The 22,724-nt window shown below is 40.8% G+C and overlaps 1 protein-coding gene across 7 annotated transcripts; it reads left to right on the top strand.

Moving 5' to 3' along the window:
• The first annotated feature begins 1,682 nt into the window (after nucleotides 1-1,682).
• On the top strand, nucleotides 1,683-22,205 carry NXPE3 (neurexophilin and PC-esterase domain family member 3). 7 transcript variants are annotated; one of them, XM_080614101.1, is made up of 9 exons: nucleotides 1,733-1,762; nucleotides 3,050-3,113; nucleotides 4,277-4,391; nucleotides 4,774-4,891; nucleotides 5,487-5,699; nucleotides 11,922-12,682; nucleotides 14,656-14,729; nucleotides 17,834-18,040; nucleotides 20,981-22,205. In XM_080614101.1, the coding sequence occupies exons 5-9, from the start codon at nucleotides 5,607-5,609 to the stop codon at nucleotides 21,529-21,531; spliced, it is 1,686 nt and encodes a 561-aa protein (XP_080470227.1). In that variant the 5' UTR covers nucleotides 1,733-1,762; nucleotides 3,050-3,113; nucleotides 4,277-4,391; nucleotides 4,774-4,891; nucleotides 5,487-5,606; the 3' UTR covers nucleotides 21,532-22,205. The 7 variants fall into 7 exon arrangements, with proteins under 7 accessions (XP_080470229.1, XP_080470230.1, XP_080470224.1 ...); XM_080614103.1 differs by lacking the exon at nucleotides 4,774-4,891 and having other exon boundaries at nucleotides 1,683-1,762; nucleotides 3,050-4,391; nucleotides 11,922-12,188; nucleotides 12,270-12,682; XM_080614099.1 differs by lacking the exon at nucleotides 4,774-4,891.
• The last annotated feature ends 519 nt before the right edge of the window (nucleotides 22,206-22,724 follow it).

Raw genomic sequence — 22,724 nt, 5'->3', positions numbered from 1 at the left:
TTTTGTTACACTAGCTGAAGTTCTCCAGTCCCTTGAAAAATTGCAGCATGTTTTCTGGTGTGGGAAATGCACAGAAAATGAGCTGAGGGGATTACCAATGCTTATATGTATGGATGCTGTGGGACCTGAGAAGAAATAGGATGACTGAGAAATTCTACAGCCTGAACTCTCTTTTCTTCCATCATTAGCTCCTACAGCTCCTTCAATGTAAAATTAAAGGCAAATGCACATGCTATTAGTAGAGCTTGTGTTTTCAAGAACCACCCCACAGCTGTCTTGTAGTGCTGAGCTCCTTGGGGTAGGTTTCATTTACTTGTCCTCTCTTCATTGTGGCTTACTTGTTCCCAATTTCAATACTACTTCTATGACATGTTGGCTGCCCTTTTGGTCTTTTATTCTCTGGCTTTACTCACAGACACTGAGAGTCTTAAGCACATGGAGTAGCTATGCTTTTGCTAGCAGGTGACCTTTCTCACCTGCTTTCTCATATTCGTAATTGCCTGTTCCATTCCCTTCTATGGCCTGGCAATGTCAATGTTAATGTCTTTTAATGTTCTGCTTATACAGACAGATGGCTTTTAATTCTTGACTGATACTGGTGCCTGTTGGACTTTTGCTTTCTATCTCTATCAAGTAATCACCAGTGTAATGTGAGGAAAAGAGAAGAAAAATAGAAGCAAGATCACTTAACTAGTTCAAAATAGGCTGATGGGGATGAGGGCAGAAGACAAGTAAGCATTTAATATTTTTAATGGCTGAAATATTATGTTCACAGGACTATTTCAGCTGCTCTGTCTCTGTTCCTGATTTTAACCAAGTCAAGTATTTCTTGCTGAAACTAACATTGAGCCTTTAACCTGTACACATGCAAACAACTGCTAGAGGGTGAACATTTTGGAAAGAGACATTCCCAAACTTACGTGGTGTTTACAAGTGATGGAAAATCCAGTTGCAGATGACCTGTTGTCACATTGAAGGTACCCCTCAGCTCTGGTGCAGCATGCTAAATCCAATGCTGACTGCATGAAGCTCCTTGAGCATTTTGAAGCCCTGCATCTAACGCAGCTGGCTTTGCCTGACACTGCTGCTGTGTACCTGTCTCCCTACCTCAGCTCCTGCAGCTGGCCCTCCTTAATAGCCGTCTCGCTGTTCTATGCCTGCTTCCTCCCATATTCACTTCAGGCTCAGCAGACTGTGATCCATGTTCCTATCAGAACCTTGTCTCTTGACTGGGGGTGCAGGTGGGGAGCATCATGATGCCACCTGCACTCTGTACCAGCCTCCCCGCATCCTGGTTTCTTTGGCTTCACCCACTGTGACTCAAAACATTACAGGGACTTTTATTTCTCTTTTTTATCACTAACTAGTGCCCTTCTCAGCACAGAGGATGCCCAGCGATGGGTGTGTGCGGTTTTACGGTTTTCCTTCCTCATACGATCACTGTTTTCAGCGCAGTTGAACATCGCCAGCGGTGCAGAACTCCGCCAGGTTCAGGTTCAATCAAGAGTTTCCCCTGCTGGTGCCGGGTCTCTCGGCCGCGGCCTGCGCTCTCTATCCAGGCCGGGGCTGCAGCCTGGGCGAGGCGGTGGCCGTTAGGGGCGGTGGTTGGCAGGGCGGGACTGGGGGGCGGTGCGACGGCGGCAGCCATTGGTGTCGGGGGTGGGGCGGCAGGCGGGGCAGCGGGGCCGATGGGTATACCGCCAGCCGTCTCCGCGTCGGGGGCGAGGTTGATGTTTGGCCCGGAGGAACGGCTGGGGCTGCGGTGAGGGGGCGTGGGGTGCCGGCGGTGTGCAGGGTAAAATGTGGCTGGAGAAGCGGCGCTGTGGAGGGGCAATAGCTGGGCGGGGGTGCGGCAGGGAGGCCCAGCGGCCTCGGGTGCCCGGCTGAGGTGAGGGTTTGGGGGTTGGTGGGTGTCCGCTCGGATCCCATTTTCCTGCGGCTGGGCCCGTCCTCACCGGCGCGCTGCGGGCATCGGTCGGGCTTTCTGTCGGCGGCGGCTGGAGGTGCTTGCTGCATGTGCAGGGGCCGCCCGCCGAGGGGTGCAAGTTGCCGTGTCACCCGGAGGCCGGCAGGTCCTGAGGCGTGTGCCCGGGCTGTTGCACGGGGCTGCCCACCCGAAGCCGAGGTGTGCTGTGGGAGGAAAAGCGAGAGAAAAAGTGCCTCCGAGGCAGTAAAATACAGCTTTACCATTTACATCGCCGGCGGCAGTGCTTCCTGCTGGCTGCTTTTTTGTCTCCTTTCTCTCATCCCTTATTTGCGGGCGAGGACCCAGGTAGTGCTCACACTTCGGTGTGGAGCAGCCTTGTTTTCCTAGAGCAGAGCAGCTGCACGGAGCTACCGCAAAGCCTGAGCTCTGGCAAGCAACCGGCACTGACCTCTGAATGTCAGCTCCGCTCTCTGGGGAGCAAGGCTGAATTGGGAGAAACAGTGGCGCGAACTCGGTTTTCTGTGGTTGTGTCTCGAGCCTAAAAACCTTGTGCCTCAGCGAAATTGGCTCGGCGTCGCCAGTTAGCGGCTTGTCTGCCTTAGCGGTTTGCTTGACAGCTCTTTGAAGCGGTTGCGCTAATACGTGCTTTTGTAGTGCTGCTGGCTTAGAGAAGTACCGGGATAGAGAGCTGATAAGACTGAACGACTTGGAGAAAAATCCCCAACCCCAAAACCCGCCGAACCAAACCCAAAAAAACAGTCCTGAGCATGAGAGAACTTGAATACTATTCATAAAAATGTCATTGAGCTGGTTTCTGTTTTTAACCTTAGGCAAAAATGTGGTATGTAATAACAGAACATAGCTGAGAGGGGTAATGCTTAATAATTAATAGAGGAAAACTCAAAGGTACAGGACTGAATTTAAAAGAAATTAAAATACTTAACACCCCACCCGCCACACCCCCAGGTTAGCGTAGAAATAAAACTAATTTTATGGGTAAGGAGTCTTACCTGCTATGTTATTTTTTGTTACTGCAAGCAAACCATAAATATGTGAGATTTTATTAAATATTTGTGTGTGCATATATATATCTTTATATATATATATATGATTTTCCCCCAGTGTTGTTTCCAAGGTTATTTTTGGCCTTTTTTGTGGATAGCTTTAGAGGATCTCCAAGAATGGGGTAAGTATCTAAGGCTTTTGTGGTGTACTTGCATGCTTCCATTATGTGAAAAATGAACTTGATCAATAATTCAGGGCTGACGAAACTGGAAGTAAGTTAAGGCCTTTAGTATAAAGACAGCTCTAAACCTGTACATTTGAATGTTTTAAAACATGTGATGTTTACAGAAATACAGAAAAATTTGAACAAAAACTTTTGAACAAAAATACGTGCTATTAGCTTCTGTGGCCCATTTAAGTCTGTGAAATTGCATTCCATTGATTTTCAGTGTCTTGTGCTTTTCAGTGGTATTCAGATAATTCTCAGCAAATTGGAAATCTAATTTTTCTCTAGTGTATTTCCTTCTGTTCCTCAGATAGTCATCTATGGCCTTAAATTATGATTTTAATGTATTTAGATATATTCATTAGCAGTTATGGTTTAAAACCTGAGTTGGTATTTTATACAAATTTAATACTTTATATTAGCACACAGCTGTTTCTACAATGAAATTTTGTTGCATTTTGTCAGTTCAATGCTTTTACTTGAATGGATGTCTTGGTCTTTCAAAGTTTGTTCATCAGTCAGAAATACAATCTCTGTGATTCTCAGCAAAGCATTTGAAATTATAATCCCTATAATCCCTGTAAAGCAATTTGATGTGGGGTCTATTTTGAGACTGTCCTTGTTATACCAGTAATATATTTCAATTTTCTATCTTTCATTCAAATTCATTAAATAATGAATGATTTTGTTAGCTAATTTTGATATTTAATGTATCATTACTTCAAGGCCAGTTTGGACAGAGCCTTGAGTGACATGATGAGGTGTCCCTGCCCATGGCAGGGGGATTGGAACTAGATGGTCTTAAGGTCCTTTCCAACCCTAACTACTCTATGATTCTATGATATTGTTTAATTTAAGTTTACACAACTTTCTTCATATAGTCTTAATAAATAGTATAACTTTTTTGTTATACTATTTATAGAAAATTATACAAAATTTATCTAATAATTTGATTATACTAAATGATCATAAGGTCCTTTCCAACCCTAACCATTTTATGATTCTATGTTGTTACACTTGGTGGATGGTTGTATGAGTAACACTGCTTTGTTAATAAGGTTTGAAGTGATTGGTATCTTTTGAGTGTTTCTTCTTGCCATCTGTTGTCTGTTTCCAAGTTTAGAGCTTTTCCTTCTGCAAGAACGGCACCCTTTTTGCTTGTAAAATGACTGCCTCAGAATGTCCGTCTAGAAAAGAAGGAAGATCTGAGTCAAACTGAACAAGTAATAAGCTGTAAGAACTCCTTTTCAGCAGTTAAATCTGTGATTTTATAATAGATCAGCTACTGGGCAACCTCAAGGAATATATTTCATGAAAGTTAAATTTTATTAAAAGCATGACTTCTATTATATTGTATTTAAAAAAAAAAATACAAACAAAAGAAACAAAACCCAGCACCTTGCATTTTTCACAGAAGTTTACTTTTTTGCCATTAAAGCTACATAGAACTACATGATGTAGAAGGAATGACTAAAAAAACCCAAACAAATCAACAAACCAAACCAACCAACAGGAAGGGTGTAGTTTAATGTTATAGAAATTTTTGAGTTTTAATGCATTCAACTCTGATACTCCTGTTTAACTGATAGGTGAAAAATATCTTTTGCCTATCCAGACTTGCTTCAGACCTTAATCTTTAAGAACAACTTATTGGGACCTCTAATCAGGTAAATGGTCCAAACCCACTAGTCTTGGTCTCGTAATGGCTGGATGGTGGTTCTGTGGCCTAACAGGTAAACAGGGTGGTTGTTGTTTCTTTATTTTTGGTTGCCAGAAAGAAATCTTGCACTCTTCTCTTGCTTTTTTGGTGAAACTGGCTTTATAATGAGGTTTTTGCCTTGACATGCCAAAGAGAGTTAAGTAACGTAATCACAGAATCAACTAGGTTGGAAAAGACAAAGTTCATCAAGTCCTGCTGTTACCCAAGTATTGCCAATACCGCCACTAAACCGTGTCACTAGGGGCCTCTTCTATATGGTTTTTGAACACTTCCAGGGATGGTGATTCCACCACTTCCCTGGAAAGATGTTCCAATTCCTGGTCACCCTTTTGGTGAAGAAATATTTCCTAATATCCAGTCTAAACCTCCCCTGACGCAGCTTGAGGCCATTATCTCTTGTCCTGTCACTTGTTACTTGTGAGAAGAGACCAGCTACCTCTTTGCTCTGGATAGTACTGTTCAGAATAATGCCACAAAAATCTGTCTTAACAGTTTTATTGTATCCGTTGTTGCTGTGCACAGTTCTGCTATTTATATGCTTTCAGTGTTAAACTTGACTTCTATTAATATTTTGGGGCTTAATATAATTTTTGTAAATGCATTTGCAGGAATGAAGCAGAAATCACCTGAATTCTCTTGTGCACTACTGAGACGAAATGACATTCATGTCTGCTGTGAATGGAAGTCATGGCAGCACCTAACATGGGAGAGAGAGGCATGAGTGGACAATGTGGCGTGACTCGTTCAGATTGCAGATCTTCTGCCTGCTTATGGCACTACTGGCTATTGTGGTGCTGGTCCACAATTTTTTTCAGTTAGAGGTAAGTGGAGCCTGTTTCTTCTCCAAGAAGGCTTGAGCGACATTACCTCTCTGAGTATAAGGTCAGAATTGTGACTGATGGCATTTAGATACCACTTGGGATCATAGAAAATTGAAACTGGAAGTGATGTCTGGACGTATTTAATCCAACAACCCTCTCAAAGGGCTAATTTGATTAGTTAGCTTGGATTGCGCAGGGTATTGCTGAGTTGTGTTTTGACAATAATCAAGGATGGTCAGGTTTCACAACCTGCCTAGGCAGCCTGTTGCAGTGCTGCACCTTTCTCATGGTAAATAATGCTTCTCTTATGTGCAGATGGAAATTGTCTCTTGTCCTTTTAGTGTATCTGATCCCAGTTCCTCTGTAACTTCCCTTTAGGTAGTGAAAGACTGCAGTTAGATCCCCTCTTGGTCTTCTCCAGACTTTAAAACAAACCAAACAAAAAACTCTGGTTCCCTTTCTGTCATGTACTCCAGATCCCTAATCATCTCAGGGGTTCTTAGCCAGGCTCACCAGTTTAACTGTGGTATGAGGGTGTCCAAAAATCAGACACTGTATTCTAGGTATAGCTTCACCAAGACCAAATTGAGGGTAATTATAACTTTGCTTGATAATCTAGTTATGCTTTTGTTAATTCACTGCTACAGTACTATGCTGTTGACACATGATCAGTTTGCTGTCCACTGGAATCCCTAGGTCTTTTTTTGCAGAGCTGTCAGCTAGCTAGTTGATCTCCAGTTTGTACTGATGCAACTTCTCTTTGCCTTTTTCTTTTTCCCTTTGCTGTGTCTGACTTGCATGTTTGCTCATTTTACTTACCCCTTTAGTGCAGTGGTACTTTCAAACTGCATTAGTGAGTAACCCCAGACTAAAGTCAAGACAGATTAAATCACCAAGGCTCTGTTCTAGGGAACCTTGAAGGCTGACCCTGCCCATTGGCTGCCTGTTTGGCAGTTTGCTATTCAGTGCAGCATTTGGTGGGTGAGCATAATAATGCTCAGCCTGGCACCTTGTTAAATTATAGCTATCTTTTATGTGTGTTAGCCAATCAATAATTGCTTTATGGTTTGGTTTTGGTTTGTTTGTTTTGTTTTATGCCAAGTCTTTTTTTTTTTTTTCTGGCTAGTGATGCCCAAATTAAATGATCCAAAAGAGGGGCTATAAAATCCCCTCTCACCCCCAAAAAGATAAAGCTGAATTGGAAGAGGTAAAGATAAGGGCAAGGAAAGTGTCTGAGCAGTCTAAAATCACAACTGACGCAGGATCGATAACTAAAGAATGAATGTTTGTTTCCTATTCCAGTACTAGTGAAGACATTAAATAAAAAAAATGCAGATGCTGAATTCAAATGAAGCAGGGGTGGTTTTTTTATGGATTGCATCAAAGGTGCAGAAATCCTTGCAGTAAGACTGTAGCTGCTAAATGCATATATTAAAAAACCTGCATGAATTCACAGAAGATAAATTCTTTAGTGCATCTTAAAGATGTCAACTCTAGTTTTTAAGACATCTTTAAGCCAGAAAGTGGCAGAAACAGGAGTAAATATCACAGCATGTTTGGCCTGTATTCTTTTCTCACATATCTGCTGTTGGAAAATACTAGAAATCAAAATACTGTGTTTGATGGACTTTTCTTTTGAGTTAGCATGATTATTTTTGTGTAACACAGAAGGTAGAATTTTGGTTTTATTCTCCCTTGTCCTCAGCCCCAGGATATTACACGTAGAACATTGGTGGTATTTTGAATCTTAGACTATTTTTTTTTTTTTTTAAACTTACATTTCTTAGAAAAAGGGCTCTTGCAGAGCTTTGAGAGTGAAATTAAATATGAAGTATGGGTGTTCACCCGCTAGTCATGATAAGTATCCACGTGGCTTTGATCTTTACACATCTCACATTCCAAACTCAGTTAAGAATTGTGTTACAGGTAAATCTTTTTGGTGTAACATGCAACTCTAACCTCTTTTGTTGTCTTGACTTTTCTGAATGGACCTGCTCTGATATTTGTCTGTGTCTTTGGCACAGCTTTCCAGGCAATCTAGTATAGGTGTCTATGCTGATTCTTTTCAGCATAGGGATCAAAGCCTTTTCCGGCTTAGAACGTTTTCACAGAATATCTGTTCAGATATTCAGATATTTCACACCAAATCTGTTCAGGCTCTGGAAGGAGGGCTTATTGTTGAAAATGTATTTGTAAATGCATCAAACATACTTCTCATCCTCAAATCATCTAATCTAGCTGGCTGAGCTAAAGGCACTTATCAGGTAGCTCCCAGCTAGCCTCCTTGCTTTTTCTCTTTAGGATTTTATACTTTTTCATGTTGTAATCTTCACTCTTGAATTCTTAAGCTACTAATGATACTCTCTCAACAGTCCTACCTATGTCAGAATTTTACTTTTCCTACCTTGTGTTAAAAAAAAAAAAAAAAAATCAAGCTGTCCCCAAAACATCTGCTAGCCTGCTTACTGTTTAATTCAGTTTTTAGTATGGAGTAACTCCTCCCTTGAGGCCCACAGCTGACCACTGCTTTATAGTACCAGAAGAAATGTTTTTGCTGGGTTTTTTTTGCAAACACAGCTAGATGGATAAAAATGTTCAACAGTTTAATTTTCCACAAAGTATCAGGCTTGTTGCTGAGGAGCAACATCATACCTGTATGATACAGGAGGGTTTGTATAGTTGTACCAATTGCCTTTAGAGTGACAGAACCACTTCAGGGCTGGTTGTGAGCATTTTTATTTAAGAGCACTTATTAAAGAGAGTATATAGGGAGAGAGGCAGTTTCTTGTGTGATAACTATGTAACAAAATTTTTTATTCTTGCTGCTAAATTGCAGGTGCCTACAAAAGATAACTGTGTCATCTTATTTGGATTATTGCTGGAACATTTGTCTGTCTGGTGATGGCTTTTTAGGGTTTGCTTTGACATTTAGAGTGACTTGGCACCCACTCAGTGCTGCGAGGCAGTAAAGACAGTGAACTGATCTCATGCCTTCTGTAGGCAACAAATAGGAATAAAGTGCCTGGAGTGTAAAATTAGACAGTAAGATGACTGACTTTTCAGTAATTGCTATTTGTTCAGTTTCATTATTTGTCTGCTGCATAAACTCAGACTGTCTATTGGGCAAACTGGTACTTCCCCTCCATGGATGCCTGTCACGTGGGGCTCTCTTGTGGCTTTTTCTGCTCTTAGTGACATGCAGGTTTACAGCAATTGTTCTAAATGTACCAGACCATGCTAAGGGTCACAGCTGGTAGAAGATACTAGGCTTTGAGATGGAGTTCTACCTTTTTAGCAATTGAAATATTTCATTTTTTATCAGCCACCAAGATAATCACATTTAACTGAGGACAAGTGTGCATTATGGGTCTAACCAAGTACCCTGTGACCCTTCTAGAATATATTTAAGAGCATAATTGTCTGGGTGGGTCTATATGTTATATCTGATTTTTGTTTAGTTGGCAGTGAGAATGCTAAAAGATGAGTAATTGAGCTGAAACATTTGTAAGTATTAGTGGTGTGGCTTACTGTCACATGTAAGCTGTATTGCATTCTGCAATAATGTATGGTCCTGTTTGTGCTTGAGAGAGGAGTGTAAAGATGAACATGGATGTTAGAGAAAGAATGGTCCTTCAAGATGTTGAATCATCTGTGGTTTTACCTTCATAGAGATTTTTTATTTTTCTCTTCCCCTTGAAGAGTTACTGAGGAAATATTTGTGGTATGATCTATTCTGCTTAGTGGGTCGTAACCTCAGATGCTGCAATTGAAGTGACAGTGCTTGTCTGGAACAGTGGCTAAATACAAATGAAGAGCTTTGGCCTTGTGCTTTGCTAAGAAGGCTGTGTAGGAGAATTGTTTTAGAGACATGGAACTATGTTCTCTGCTCTGTTTTTTGAATGCGTAAGTTTTTTGGCTCGGTGTTCTTTGCAACTTTTCCCACTAAAAGATATAGGTATGCCCTTGGAAAGACTTCAGAAAGGCTAGCGAGGCCATGAACGAGATTGTCTGTATCTCTGACAGAAATACTGGGTTAAAAATCCTCAAGAAATTTATAGGTGGTAAAATATAATGATAGGTTTGTTTTTAAGGCCTTCTTAGGTAGCTATCTCTTTCCCACATTTGAGAGGATTTCTTTTTTTCCTTATTCCCCTGACCTGAAATACCAGTCACTGAAGAACCAACTGAAATACAGAAACTGTCTCTTGAGAGCTTACAATGAACACAAGTATTTATGAAACACACAGAAGAAATATAACTAACTTTAAAAAAATATTTTCATGCAGCAATATTTGTGTTATGTATATGCATGAGCAAGTGGAAGGAAGAAGTTGTAAAGGTATCCAAAAATAGAAACTTGGCTTAATTTGAGAATGCACGTAGGCAAGATTTAAAGTAGAACTGTGCCCAAGATTCATTCTTAGCTCTGCCTGAAATCAACTGAATTAATGAAGTAATGTGCAGTGATACATTCTCCTTTTTGCCTGCTCTGTTGGAAAATAGAAATAATTCCAAATTACCTCAGATGGTTTTCAGGGAAAGTTTATTCCATCCTGGTTGGAAATGTAAAAGAGAAGCAAAAGCTTTCTGTTACGATAATAACATCTGTGAATACAGATCTGTGAATACCTGTCAATTTACATTTCACAGTTAAAATGTAGCAATTTACAATTTCAGGTTTTATAGTTAGTATGGCTATTCAACAGAGAAGATTCTGTGTATCCATCCTGCATCCTAGTGTGCTCATCCTCTTAAGCCAATCAAAACCAGCTTCTTAAGTAACAGGCTTCAAAAGCCTGTGCATTCCTATTGCTTGTTAGGTTTATTTTTCTTCTAAAAATGTATTGAATCTCTGTGTTGTTCAAATGCCTTTAATATACTGGCAAAGTCAAATAAAATTTGGCAGCAGGAGGAAACTATTTAGTGTGTACATGTAAATGATATTTCAATGGACTAAGAAAGGTTTATAACAATAAAGCCTTATGGCTTTAACGTAAATGCTGGGAATTTTAGTACATTACTGGGCAGCTAGTTATGGAGGAAGTAAACAGAAAACACTAGAATGTATGTACAATGATCTTTTCAAAAAATAAAATAGTATGGTTTAAATTTTTTAGAAATCTCAGTCTAAACTGGCATATTCTCTGATGCCATGAGAATGGTATGTTGTATAATTTTAATCTTTGCTTGAAAAATTATTTGCTTCTCTATGACACTCAAGTATGAATAAAGCTCTACAACATACACCTGATAATTAAGTACTCATTGACTGTAATTTTGTGCACATATGAGGTGTAAGTTTGGATTTATTGATTAGAAATCTCACAGGTTGCTCTGGAGTCTTAGACTGTGCTATGCAGTCATTTGCATGAAAATACATTTTTTGGACACTGATCTCAAATCATAGCAGAAGCCACCTCTCTTAGTCTAGCACTCTTTTAACTATTTTAGTTTTTAAACTCTTGTGTGGATGAGGGAATGCTTTGCTTGTGTTTCATTTGACTCTAGAGGAAGCTGAATATAGATTTTTAAACTCTTAAATATAATTTTTTTTTTCTGGTTTAGTCCTAGCTTGTCCCAGACTATTTTACTTGCCCACCACTTCATGAACTCATTGCCCCTGAAGTGTTCTTCTGTTTCTTTCAATCTGTACATCACAGGGAATTCCACATTTCAAATAATTAGACAGGAAGCAATGTGAATGTAAGCAGATAAGTGACTGCAGCTGCTACATGCAACAGACTAATCTGGAAGGCATGTGCAGGGGGTACCTTAGCTTCATCCGTGGTGTAATGTCTCAAAGAAACCCTGTTTCCTGGCATTGTATTGAGCAGCTATTAGACCTCATTGTGCTCAAAGACTATAATATTGCTACAGGAAGAAAATTAAACATGAGTTACAATTTCCTATTTAATTATACAACCTTTTGTAATTTTTTCTAGATTGATGATATTTACAGAATATACTGGCATTCAAAATACTGCCACAGAGAAGATTTGACCTGATTTATATATTAAAGCCTCTTTTCACAGGTTGACCATCTGTTTCTTTGCCCATGGTCAAAGTAATAGATTTGTGTCTCCTAGTAAAGTTGCTTCATTTGGTCACATGTGAAGCTCTATAAGCAAATCCCAGTTCTTGGTATCATTCTGTGACAAAGCATCCATTATTCATAGTGTTTCATTTAATAGCACAGCTTCAGGTAATCTTTTTCCTCCTCAGCACCTGGATGATGACACAGTTTCAGGATCAAATTGGATAACAGAAAACAATGTTGAGCGTTCTCTATCACAGACAACTAAAACTGCCAGGAAGCCTTACTGTGGTTATAAGCAGCAGACTTTGTCCAAAAGAGAACAAGCGGAACAGGAATCATTGCTTGCTGCAATACAGTGGCCGAAGTTGCCTGATGGCAAAATTGCCTTTGTACAAAGCACTGATCCAGCACATAGTGACTTTGTGATTGTGAAACCCAGCAGGTTCTTCAAGGTGGGTGATCAGTTAGAGGTGCTTGTTCATATGAAGGATTTCCAAGGAAAACCTAAGCAATATGGTGGTGATTATCTACAGGCACGAATTCACTCTCCTCTGCTGAAAGCTGGAGCAACAGGAAAGATTGTAGATTGCCACAATGGCCTTTACAAAGTCTTCTTTACCTTGCTTTGGCCAGGGGAGGTCAAAGTTTCTGTATCACTTGTCCATCCAAGTGAAGCAATCCAAGTCCTCCTGCGTTTACGAGAAGAAAGGCCTGACAGGGTCTATTTCAAAAGCTTATTCAAGTCTGGGAGGTATTCCGAAACTACTGAGTGTAATATTTGCCTGCCTGGAGATCTCCCGGTCTGTAACTTCACAGATCTCTACACGGGTGAGCCATGGTTCTGTTACAAGCCTCGAAAACTCCCCTGTGCCAGCCGAATCAGCCACGCCAAGGGTGGATATCAAAAAGGTCTTCTGACACGAGAAGAAAGCCTCTTTTTCCAAAGGTATGTGTGTTATTGAATTGATGTATAGTCAGTCAAGTATCATTTACTTAAAGACAAACTTTCGGTTATTGGTGAAATATTACAGATTGCCTTAGAGGAGGTGTGTATCTGCAGAAGCAGGTTTTTGATGTGAATTGTTGAATAGTTTCTTTCCTTCCATTCAGCTGTGCAAGAGCACAGTAATCTTAAACTAAAGAATCTTGGAATGTAGTTCTCTCTCTATGCTTTGAATTCAACCCTGGTGCACCTGCTAAATTGAAGAGCATGCAATCTGGTGGTGGTTTGAGGAAGTGTTTCCTTATTTTGTTTCCACACCTACACTTGCAATACAGATAACAATGCTTTGAGATGTTTTGGGGTGTTTTTTTTGCCAAGTCTGAGCTACCTAAAAAGGTCCAAGTTTTAGTCTTATTTTTACACAAAACAACAATTGCTTTTACCCTCAGCAAAAGCCATCTTGCATCTAATGCAATGTGTTCCTTTTAAATCTTAAGAATAATTTTAAGACAGTCATGAAGAAAACACTTGGTAGAACAAACCTCTGAACAAAACCTTTGCAAGTGGAAATGATCTGTGCATGTTATATGAAGTGTTGAACCTAATTAGTTTCACAGCCATCTTTTTCTTCTGCATTCAGCATTTTTTAAAAAATATATCCCTTAGTGCATGGGTAGATGTGATAGAACTGCTTCTGGATATACCCTCAGCTGAAATTAGACATAGTTAGCTACTGTGTAGTGTCAGAATTGTAGTTGCAGGCTATCGCCTTGCTCTCCAAAAAATGATGTTGAAATGTTGCGGCAGTATGTTCACTTGAGTTTTAAATTGGGAAAGGCTTTAGAGTAGCAGCTCCCAATAGTTTAATTAGGAAAGTGTGTGCATGTTTGTAACTGAAAGCCGGAGATCAACCATAAATATCAGCGGAAATGGTTTTTCGCTATTCCTTGTAAAGCTTGTAAGTGGGTCTTCTGACTTTCTGTGCCTCAGGCAGTTCACCTGCAACATATGGCTGATACTGATTGGTGAGGTTTCCAAATGGAAGGGGGATTTTATTATTTTTTTTCCTGCATGTTTTGGTTTTTGTTTCATTCACCTTTGAGATCCTTTACTGAAACTGCTTATAGAAATTCTGAATTATTTATTTCTTACATGGAGAAAAACATTGGGAAAAGGATTCTCTTCTAAACAGCAACAAAAGACAGAATAGTTTAGTATTAAACCTCTGCAACTGTCACAGCTGTACAGTAGTGATGTGTGTCCAACACAAAGTGATCAGAATCCACTGATGTTCACAAGCAAGTACTTCTGAAGTCTCTTGGTGCTTAAGGGGATAAGCTTTTTTTCTATATTCAGCAAATTGCTGTCCTACCGGAAGACCAAAGTTATTACTGGAGATCTCTGAACATCAGCTGGTACTACTGTCTCCCCCAGGGTAGGGGATACACCTTCCAGCCTAGGCTATAGCTAGAACTGGAGGTGCTGGACTGCCACAAGCTCCACTGTGTGCTGCAGAGCAGGCTGTGGGATTGCAGTGGCTAAAAGCAGTAACTACCTCAGCAGAAGTATTTTCTGTGATAGGCACCTGTAGAGCACTGGCAGAGCTGGGAGCTGCTGATGCAGTAGTGTACCCTTTCAGTGTCTTGTCTCCTGCCAGTGGTACATGTACAAGTTGAGAAGTTCCCTCTTTGTGGTAAATCCCACAAAGCATCTTGCAGACCTCTGATAGCTTGATCTGGGTTTGTGCCAGTAAAAGTGTGTGCAAGATTTGTGTTCTAGTGCTATGAAATTTTGAATTCTGATTCAGAATAATGATAGTGGAAAATAATACAGAATGAATTCAGCTATAGCGAGTAGAGTAAATTTGAATTTAAAAGTTCTTAGTCTTATGTACTTATTTGAAGTGATTAAAAAAAAATTAGTATTATCTTCAAATTTTACTGTTAATTTTACAAATATTTTTTTTTTCTTCCAAGTGATGTGAATATCAAAAGGCCAATACTCTCCAGTGGACCTGATTCAGTGATTGTAAAGCCCAAGGCATTTACAGGTAAAGTGAACTTCATAAGATTCCTGTTTGTAATGCATAACTGAATTTATAAAAAGAATAATAGGCATGAGGTAATAATCGATTTGCTTGTTTTCATAGCATGGAATATAAATTAACTTTTAAATTTGTATTTAGAAGATGAATATGCAATATAAGTTTAGTACTAACTGGTGGTACTCAAGGCCAGGTTGCATGTAGTCTTGGGTGGCATGGTTTGGTGTGAGATGTCCTTGCCCATGGCAAAGGGGTTGGAACAAAATGACCTTACAGTCCTTTCCAACCCTACCTATTCTATGATTCTAACAATGAAATTGACTAAAATTACATACATAAATGGAATTTTTAACAAAAGGCAATAAAAAAGGTTGTTCTCTTCAAAAGTGTCTTTTTTCTAGCACTTACTCAGAGTTGTAAATAGTCATACAGTAACTGCTCACCAAGCTCTCAAGTTCCTCTAGCAAACCCAGCTGTGTGGCATTTCTTACTTTCTTTCTTTAAGTATTTTGGCTATCAGATTTTGGCAATTTGCGTGTAAGCATTACTATCATTTGTTTAACCACATGATGTCACAACCTGCAGTTGTGGACCAGAACCTAATTGTTCTACACACTGTCTAAAAACAGAAGAAAGAGACAGTCTGTAATAAGTTAAACTTAGAGGGTTTATCTCATTCATATCCATATACATCTTAAAGCCTGTATGACTCATTTTGTGTGATACACAGAGAATTGCTTCTTGATTGAAAGCATTTCAGATGTGTTTTCGTAAGGTTGTAGGAGACTTTAAAGGCAGAGTTCATGACATGAGCAATAATGTCTTAACAGAAAACAGCCTACAGCATTTCTTGCTTTTAGGTTTGCATTTCACTAGTAAAAGAGTGCTGCTATTAGGCCAGTGGCATTTCCCCCCACTTTCTTTCTTCACATCCTTTAGATGAGATGTTTTTTGCTGCTTTTTTTATCCTATGTATTTCCTTGAAGAAACTGCTGCAAATTTGAAATTTGATTACATTGCCCTTCTTTCAGGAGTTTTCAGGATCAAAGCTTGCCTGCATTTCCTGAGAAGTAATGCTGGATTAGAAAGAGTTGATAGCAGTAGCACAGTATTCCTCAGGGAAATTCTGTCTAAGAAGAACGGTCTCTGAATAAATAAACTTAACACATTGGTATAATGGTGGTGGATGTATGGATTTGTTAGGTTTGATGGCACATAAATGCATTGTTCTGCTGTTCTTGTTTTTGCACATACCTTTCTGTTTAAGGGTAAATGTAGATCAAGCTGACATTTAAAACTTTTTTTTCTGAAATACAAGTTTTATTTCTATTCCTGGTTTGTAACTGTTCAGATTGGAGCTTTTACTCTCTTCTATAAAATCCAGACTACCTGGATTCTGAATTTCTGAATTCTGGAGCAAAACTGATTTGAAATGCTGGTATTAGGTTTAGCATGAGGCATCAAAAAGTTTTTCTAGGACCATTTTTATATATTTATGTATAGTCTAAGAATTGCTTTAAGAGATAAATAGTGCAAATGTTTTTACATCAAAATTTAAGAAGCAAATGAACTGAAGTTGTGAATTCACATGATGAATTATTCTTTAATTACATGATCATATGAAGGTGTTTTCCTTTTCTTTGTAAGATTCCTGTTTTATACATATTAGAGGAGTCAACTTTACTAGTTGAGTTTTTTCCTCTTCCTTCATTGTCCCTGTTGCCTGATTTAAAGAATCATCCGGAGATACAGTCTTCTAGTGCCTTGTCCTGTGGTACTCATAATTATAGTGTTTTGTGTTATACAAACAGAATAGTAGCTTGCTTTTTACAGTGTCCCTGTAAAAACTTAGATGTTAACTAAGGAGGTTAACATCTACTAATGCAAGACACAGAGCATATTGCACACAGTGAGACCGAAAATGCTGGTTAGGAATGGGTGCTTAAAGATGCCTATGGTCTGATTTTACTGAGTGTTTAGAGTTTGGCTACGCCTGTGTTATAATGAAGCATCTACCAGAGGATGCTTGGAATTTCTCTGCATGTACTTTTACACAGTTACAACAGTCCCTGGCATGATTTTGGTCATGGCAATGTTTGGCTGACATAACTATGAGATTGCAGCTTCTCTTCCTCTAACCTCTGGCCCTTGTTTGCAAGGTATTGCCTGACGTCTGCAAGTTTGGTAGGCATCCTACAGAAGAAAGCTTCCCTGGGGTAGTCTCATTACTCCTTAGGGGGCCAACTATCTTGGGCAGTAAAAGGGGAAGGGGCTAGGTAGCAGAGAGAAAGTAGGAAATCTATGGAATTAGAAACTTGTAAATCATACATTCAAAGGACACATAAAAAAATTCTGGGTCATAGCTTTAATTCTGGCATTTCCAAGCTTTGGAGTCCTGGCAATCCGGACTTCACTTTTGCAGCCTGTGTGGTCGGAGCAGGAGTGTTGGTGTGTGTATCTGTAATTCCATGGACGGGCTTATTTTGTTTGGTTGCTTGTGTTTTGATTGGTCCCAGGCTGCCGCGCTGGGGTTGGTGGCCCGCGCTGCTGGCGGTAGGATGGCAGCTGGGGGGCAGCAGAGCGCCGCTGCACGGACGTTCCCTGCTGCTCTGTACCGTGTGCAAGCAAGCACCCTTGAGCGCGTCTGTCCAATTGTGGAAGGCGACAAGTACTCACTACTTTGTACTTTATCATCAGAGACACCATGTGACGTGAACCGAGTGAAACTTTAATAGTTCAGCCAACTTGGCCTGTAGTTGAAGGTTTTGAGGTAGAAGGGGTGAAATACTTGAGCTTAAAGAAGGGTGATGATGCATCAGGCTTCAGAACTGTGATGCATCCAGGCTGGATGTGATTCTTGGCAACATGATCTAGTTGAAGATGTCCCTGCTCATTGGAGGATAGTTAGAATATATGAGCTTTGAAGGTCCCTTCCAACCCAAGCTATTCTATGAATCTGTGATTCTCTCAGCTTTTTAATCTGCGTGATACATCATACTCTTTTGATTTAAACTAGGAAAGATGTTCATACACCACTGGCAATATGTCCATGAAGGTTATGGAGGTTGGTTTTTGCTATACATTAATTTTAAAGAACTTTTCTCTTGCAGATTCAAGCAGTATAGACAGAGCTGAATATTTTACGTCTTCACCTTCTGGTTATTATTATGAAGATCAGTGGAGGTCCAGAACACACTGGATCCATCATTTTAACAAGTCAGATGATATAACCAAGTGCTTACAAGGAAAAGTAATCCACCTGTTTGGAGACTCTACAATAAGGCAATGGTTTGAATATCTGACAGCATTTGTTCCAGGTTAATTCTTTTTTTCTTCATTTGGTTTTGTCCTTAAAGAACTTTGCATGGTTTTATTTCTCACATCTCAAACACAAAAGTTGATATTAGTGGATGACAATGTAAAGGAAGAAGAAAGACAAACATTACTGGGAGTCCTGGTAAATAGGCATTTAGTCAATTGTTAGAGCAGACACTGGAAACATGTAGGCCTTGGAAATGAGGCCACAAGGTGTCTGCAAAGTTGTCCTTGCCCATGTTTCACCAGTGAGGACTGCTGCGGTAGCTGTGAGTTAAGGTGGCCACCTAGGGGGCATGGCAGAAGTCACTTAGGGTTGCTTTGTAAGGCCTTGCAGCATCCCAGTCACATGAATGACTTTATAATGAAGTAGCAAATGACTTCCATTTCTGTTGATTGGTTTTGAGCCCTTTCTTGTGTTTTCCTTATTTTAACCTAAAAACTGAATTTCAGTAGCCAATTAGATATTCCTTCCTCACCCCTTACCCCTAAAGCAGTTAAATTGTGTTGGAATACAGACTTTGAGACTCCTTAATGCCTGTAAGTACAGGTGCCATGCTTGACCTTGTGCTCAACAACAGGGAAGGGCTGGTTGGAAATGTGACACTCCAAGGCAGCCTTGGTTGCAGCGATCATGAGATGGTAGAATTTGAGACCCTCAGGATAGTGAGAAGAGCGTGCAGCAAGCTCACTGCCCTGAACTTCAAGAGAGCAGACTTTGGCCTCTTCAGGAACCTGCTTAGTAAGGTCCCATGGGATATAGCCCTAGAGGGCAGGGATACCCAAGACTGTTGGTTGATATTCAAGGATCACCTACTACAAGCTCAGGAGTGTTGCATCCCAACTAGAAGGAAGTGCAGCAGGAGGGTCAGGAGACTTCCTTGGATGGATAAGGAGCTGCTGAGGAAAGTTAGAGGGAAAAAAGAGGCTTTATAAAAGGCGGAAGCAAGGACAGGTGGCCTGGGAAGAATCCAAGGATGTTGTCTGGGAAGCTAGGGACCAGGTTAGGAAAGCTAAGGCCCAGTTAGAATTAAACTTGGCTAGGGATGTTAGGGATAACAGGAAGGGATTCTATAGGTATGTAGTGAATAAAAGACAGTCTAGGGACAGTGTAGGCCCCCTCTGGAAGCTATAGGGAGAACTGGCTACCCTGGATTTGGAGAAGGCTGAGGTTCTTAATGACTTCTTTGTCTCAGTCTTCACTGGCAAATGCTCTGACCACACCACCCAAGTCTTGGAAGGTAGACCCAGGGACTGTGAGAATGAAGACCCTGGGCCCACTGTAGGAGAGGATCTGGTTCTAGACCATCTTAAGAACCTGAATGTGCACAAGTCCATGGGACCTGATGAAATCTATCTGCAGGTCCTGAAGGAGCTGGCGAATGAAGTTACTAAGCCACTGTCCATCATATTTGAAAAATCATGGCAGTCAGGTGAAGTTCCCGATGACTGGAAAACAGATAATATAACCCCCATTTTCAAGAAGGGGAAAATGGATGACGCAGGGAACTACAGACCAGTCAGTCTCACCTCTGTGCCTGACAAAATCTTGGAGCAGATTCTCCTGGAAGGCATGCTAAGGCACATGAAAAAGCACAGGGTGGTTGGTGACAGCCAGCATGGCTTCACTAAGGGGAAATCCTGCCTGACCAATTTGGTGGCCTTCCATGATGAGGCTATGGAACTGATGGACAGGGGTAGAGCAGTTGACGTCATCTACCTGGACTTGTGCAAAGCGTTCAACACTGTCCCACATGACATCCTTGTCTCTAAATTGGAGAGACATCAACTTGATAGATGGACCACTTGGTGGATAAAGAACGGGCTGGATGGCCACATGCAAAGTGTTGTGGTCAATGGCTCAATGTCCAGCTGGAGATCAGTAACGAGTGGTGTCCCTCATCAGGGATTGGTGTTGGGACCGGTCTTGTGTGCGCTTGCAGCCCAGAAAGCCAACCGTATCCTGGGCTGCATCAACAGGAGCATGACCAGCAGGCTGAAGGAGGTGATCCTGCCCCTCTACTCTGCCCTTGTGAGATCTCACTTGGAGTATTGTGTGCAGTTCTGGTGTCCTCAACATAAAAAGGACATGGAACTGTTGGAACAAGTCCAGAGGAGGGCCAGGAGGACGATGAGGGGGCTGGAGCACCTCCCGTATGAAGATAGGCTGAGAAAGTTGTGTCTGTTCAGCCTGGAGAAGAGAAGGCTGCATGGAGACCTCATAGCAGCCTTCCAGTATCTGAAGGGGGCCTATAGGGATGCTGGGGAAGGACTTTTCGTTAGGGTCTGTAGTGATAGGACAAGGGAAATGGGTTAAAATTTAAACAGGGGAAGTTTATATTGGATATAAAGAAGAAATTCTTTACTGTAAGAGTGTTGAGGCACTGGAATGGGTTGCCCAGGGAAGTTGTGAATGCTCCATCCCTGGTGGTGTTCGAGGCCAGGTTAGACAGAGCCTTGGGTGACATGGTTTAGTGTGAGGTGTCCCTGCCCATGGCAGGGGGGTTGGAACTAGATGATCTTAAGGTCCTTTCCAACCCTAACTATTCTATGATTCTATGAAGTCATCTTTAAATTTAATGGAGTCCTGAAGCTGCCAGGAGGATTTCCATGGACATGGGATTCATAGGGCAACGATGACTGAAGGAGTCTATTTGTTAAATATCTTTTATGAGAGAGATAAAGAAATATTTTGGGAAAGGCATGAACAGCCTTGTGAAGTTGAAGTGTGCTTTCTTGCATATTTCAACACCCAGAAACTCCACTCTGAAATATGCAGCTGAAACATGCATGATACTCACCTTCTGTTTCATTTTAGAGTTCTCAGAATTAAGCTCAGATTTCCTTATCTACTGCTGATTTTGCCCTGTGGTCCTAGCATCTTTTTGACAGTGTTAATCTCTTATGTCATCTTTCACTAATGCTTGCTCTTGGGTTTTCAGATCTAGTGGAATTTAACCTGGGGAGTCCTAAGAACGTGGGGCCTTTCATGTCTGTGGACCTGAAGCACAATATCCTACTGAAGTTCCGCTGTCATGGGCCACCCATTCGCTTCTCCACAGTCTTTAGCAGTGAGCTGCGCTACGTTGCCAATGAACTGAACGGCATAGTGGGTGGGAGAAACACCGTGATAGCCATAACTATATGGTCCCACTTCAGCACTTTCCCTGTGGAAGTGTATATTCAGCGGCTGAGGAACATTCGGAGATCAATTATTCAATTGCTGGATCGCAGCCCCAAGACTTCAATCATCATCAGAACTGCCAATGTTCAGGAGCTTGGGCCAGAAGTGAGCCTCTTTAACAGTGATTGGTATTCCTTTCAGCTTGATTCTGTAATGAGAAAAATGTTCTCAGGAATTGCTGTGCACTTTGTGGATGCTTGGGAGATGTCTCTGGCTCACTACCTGCCACATAACTTGCACCCAAAAGAAATAATTGTTAAGAATCAAATAAATGCATTTTTATCTTATGTGTGCCCTTTGCAAACTTAGCACAAGTAGGTATCCTTATGTCATCTCCTGCTATAGCTGAAGTAAAGTTGCTCTTTGTTGGAGCAATTGAAGTAGGCTGGGTGGTACGGAAGAACTCTGGTTATTGTACTTGCATGCAGTATAAGTGGGTGGCCTTATCTCTGAGTAGCTGTGAAGTGTGGTAAAGAGGAGTTGATTGTTCAGGCCATATCTTCCTGCAAGGCTGATTCCTGTCAACCTTACCATTCATATCTGAGATTATTAGAGAGCACTTTAAATCAACAGGATTCAATAAGAAATTACGTGGGTTATTAGCTTTACTACTTGTCTGCACTGTAGGCTTAGCTTAATCCATATGACACTGATTCTGTTGTCAGAGTCGTGCTGCTCAGAACTGTGTGTGAAGTCTGGGAAAGATTTTGGGAGCGGTTCTTTTCCTCAGTGTTCCAGAGTTTGAGGGACGTCCCTCTCCAGTTATATGCCAGAGAAGCACAGTGTCTGTTTTTGTTTCAAAGTCCTAATTAGAAACGTGAAGAGAGTGTACCAAAATCACTAATATCAATCAGGGAAGCACAATCAAAATAACTATAGCATTAAGTCATCATGAATTTGCTGAAATAGAGCACACAAGTTAGGCAACATTGGTGTTCACAGATGGCTGCTAAATAATGCAAATAGCCAGTATTTTAGCTTGATATCCTGTACTACTGAATTTCTTCTGAGCTTTGATACACTGTCTACTTCTTGATTTGTCTGTAATGGAGAAATGTGTATATTATGACCTCAGTGAAGACACTGTCTCAGGCAGTTTCTGCAAGTTCAAGTTGCAGGGTCACTTACTTGAAGCTTGAAGCATTTACAAATAAAAGTGTTTCCCTTCCCTGTAAGATAAAGCTCTTCACTTATGTTCCTGTGAAGCTGGGCTTCTGATAATTACTCTTCTGCATCATTCATATGTTGTGTCTGTGTGGAGAAGCTAAGTGATGTGAATGCACTTGATGATTTGGCAATGGGTAACAGTAACTGGCACACACTAGTGTCAAGGCCATGCTGTGATGCCCCTTCTGATTTTTTTTTCATGAGCTTCACTGCTGCCAATATAAAAGGTCAAAAAAATTGCACCCAAAAGCCAAGTACACAGAGGGTTGCCCTTCATACGGATGCTTGGTGAATATCAGTGGTTTTGCTGGTGTGAAAGCTGGTGGCTCTTCTGC

This window comes from Psittacula echo, assembly GCF_963264785.1.
Source record: "Psittacula echo genome assembly, chromosome: 3".
In the NCBI taxonomy this organism is placed as follows: Eukaryota; Metazoa; Chordata; class Aves; order Psittaciformes; family Psittacidae; genus Psittacula; species Psittacula echo.
Note: the sequence above shows the minus strand (reverse complement) of the source record. Positions and strands in the feature narration are given on the sequence as shown.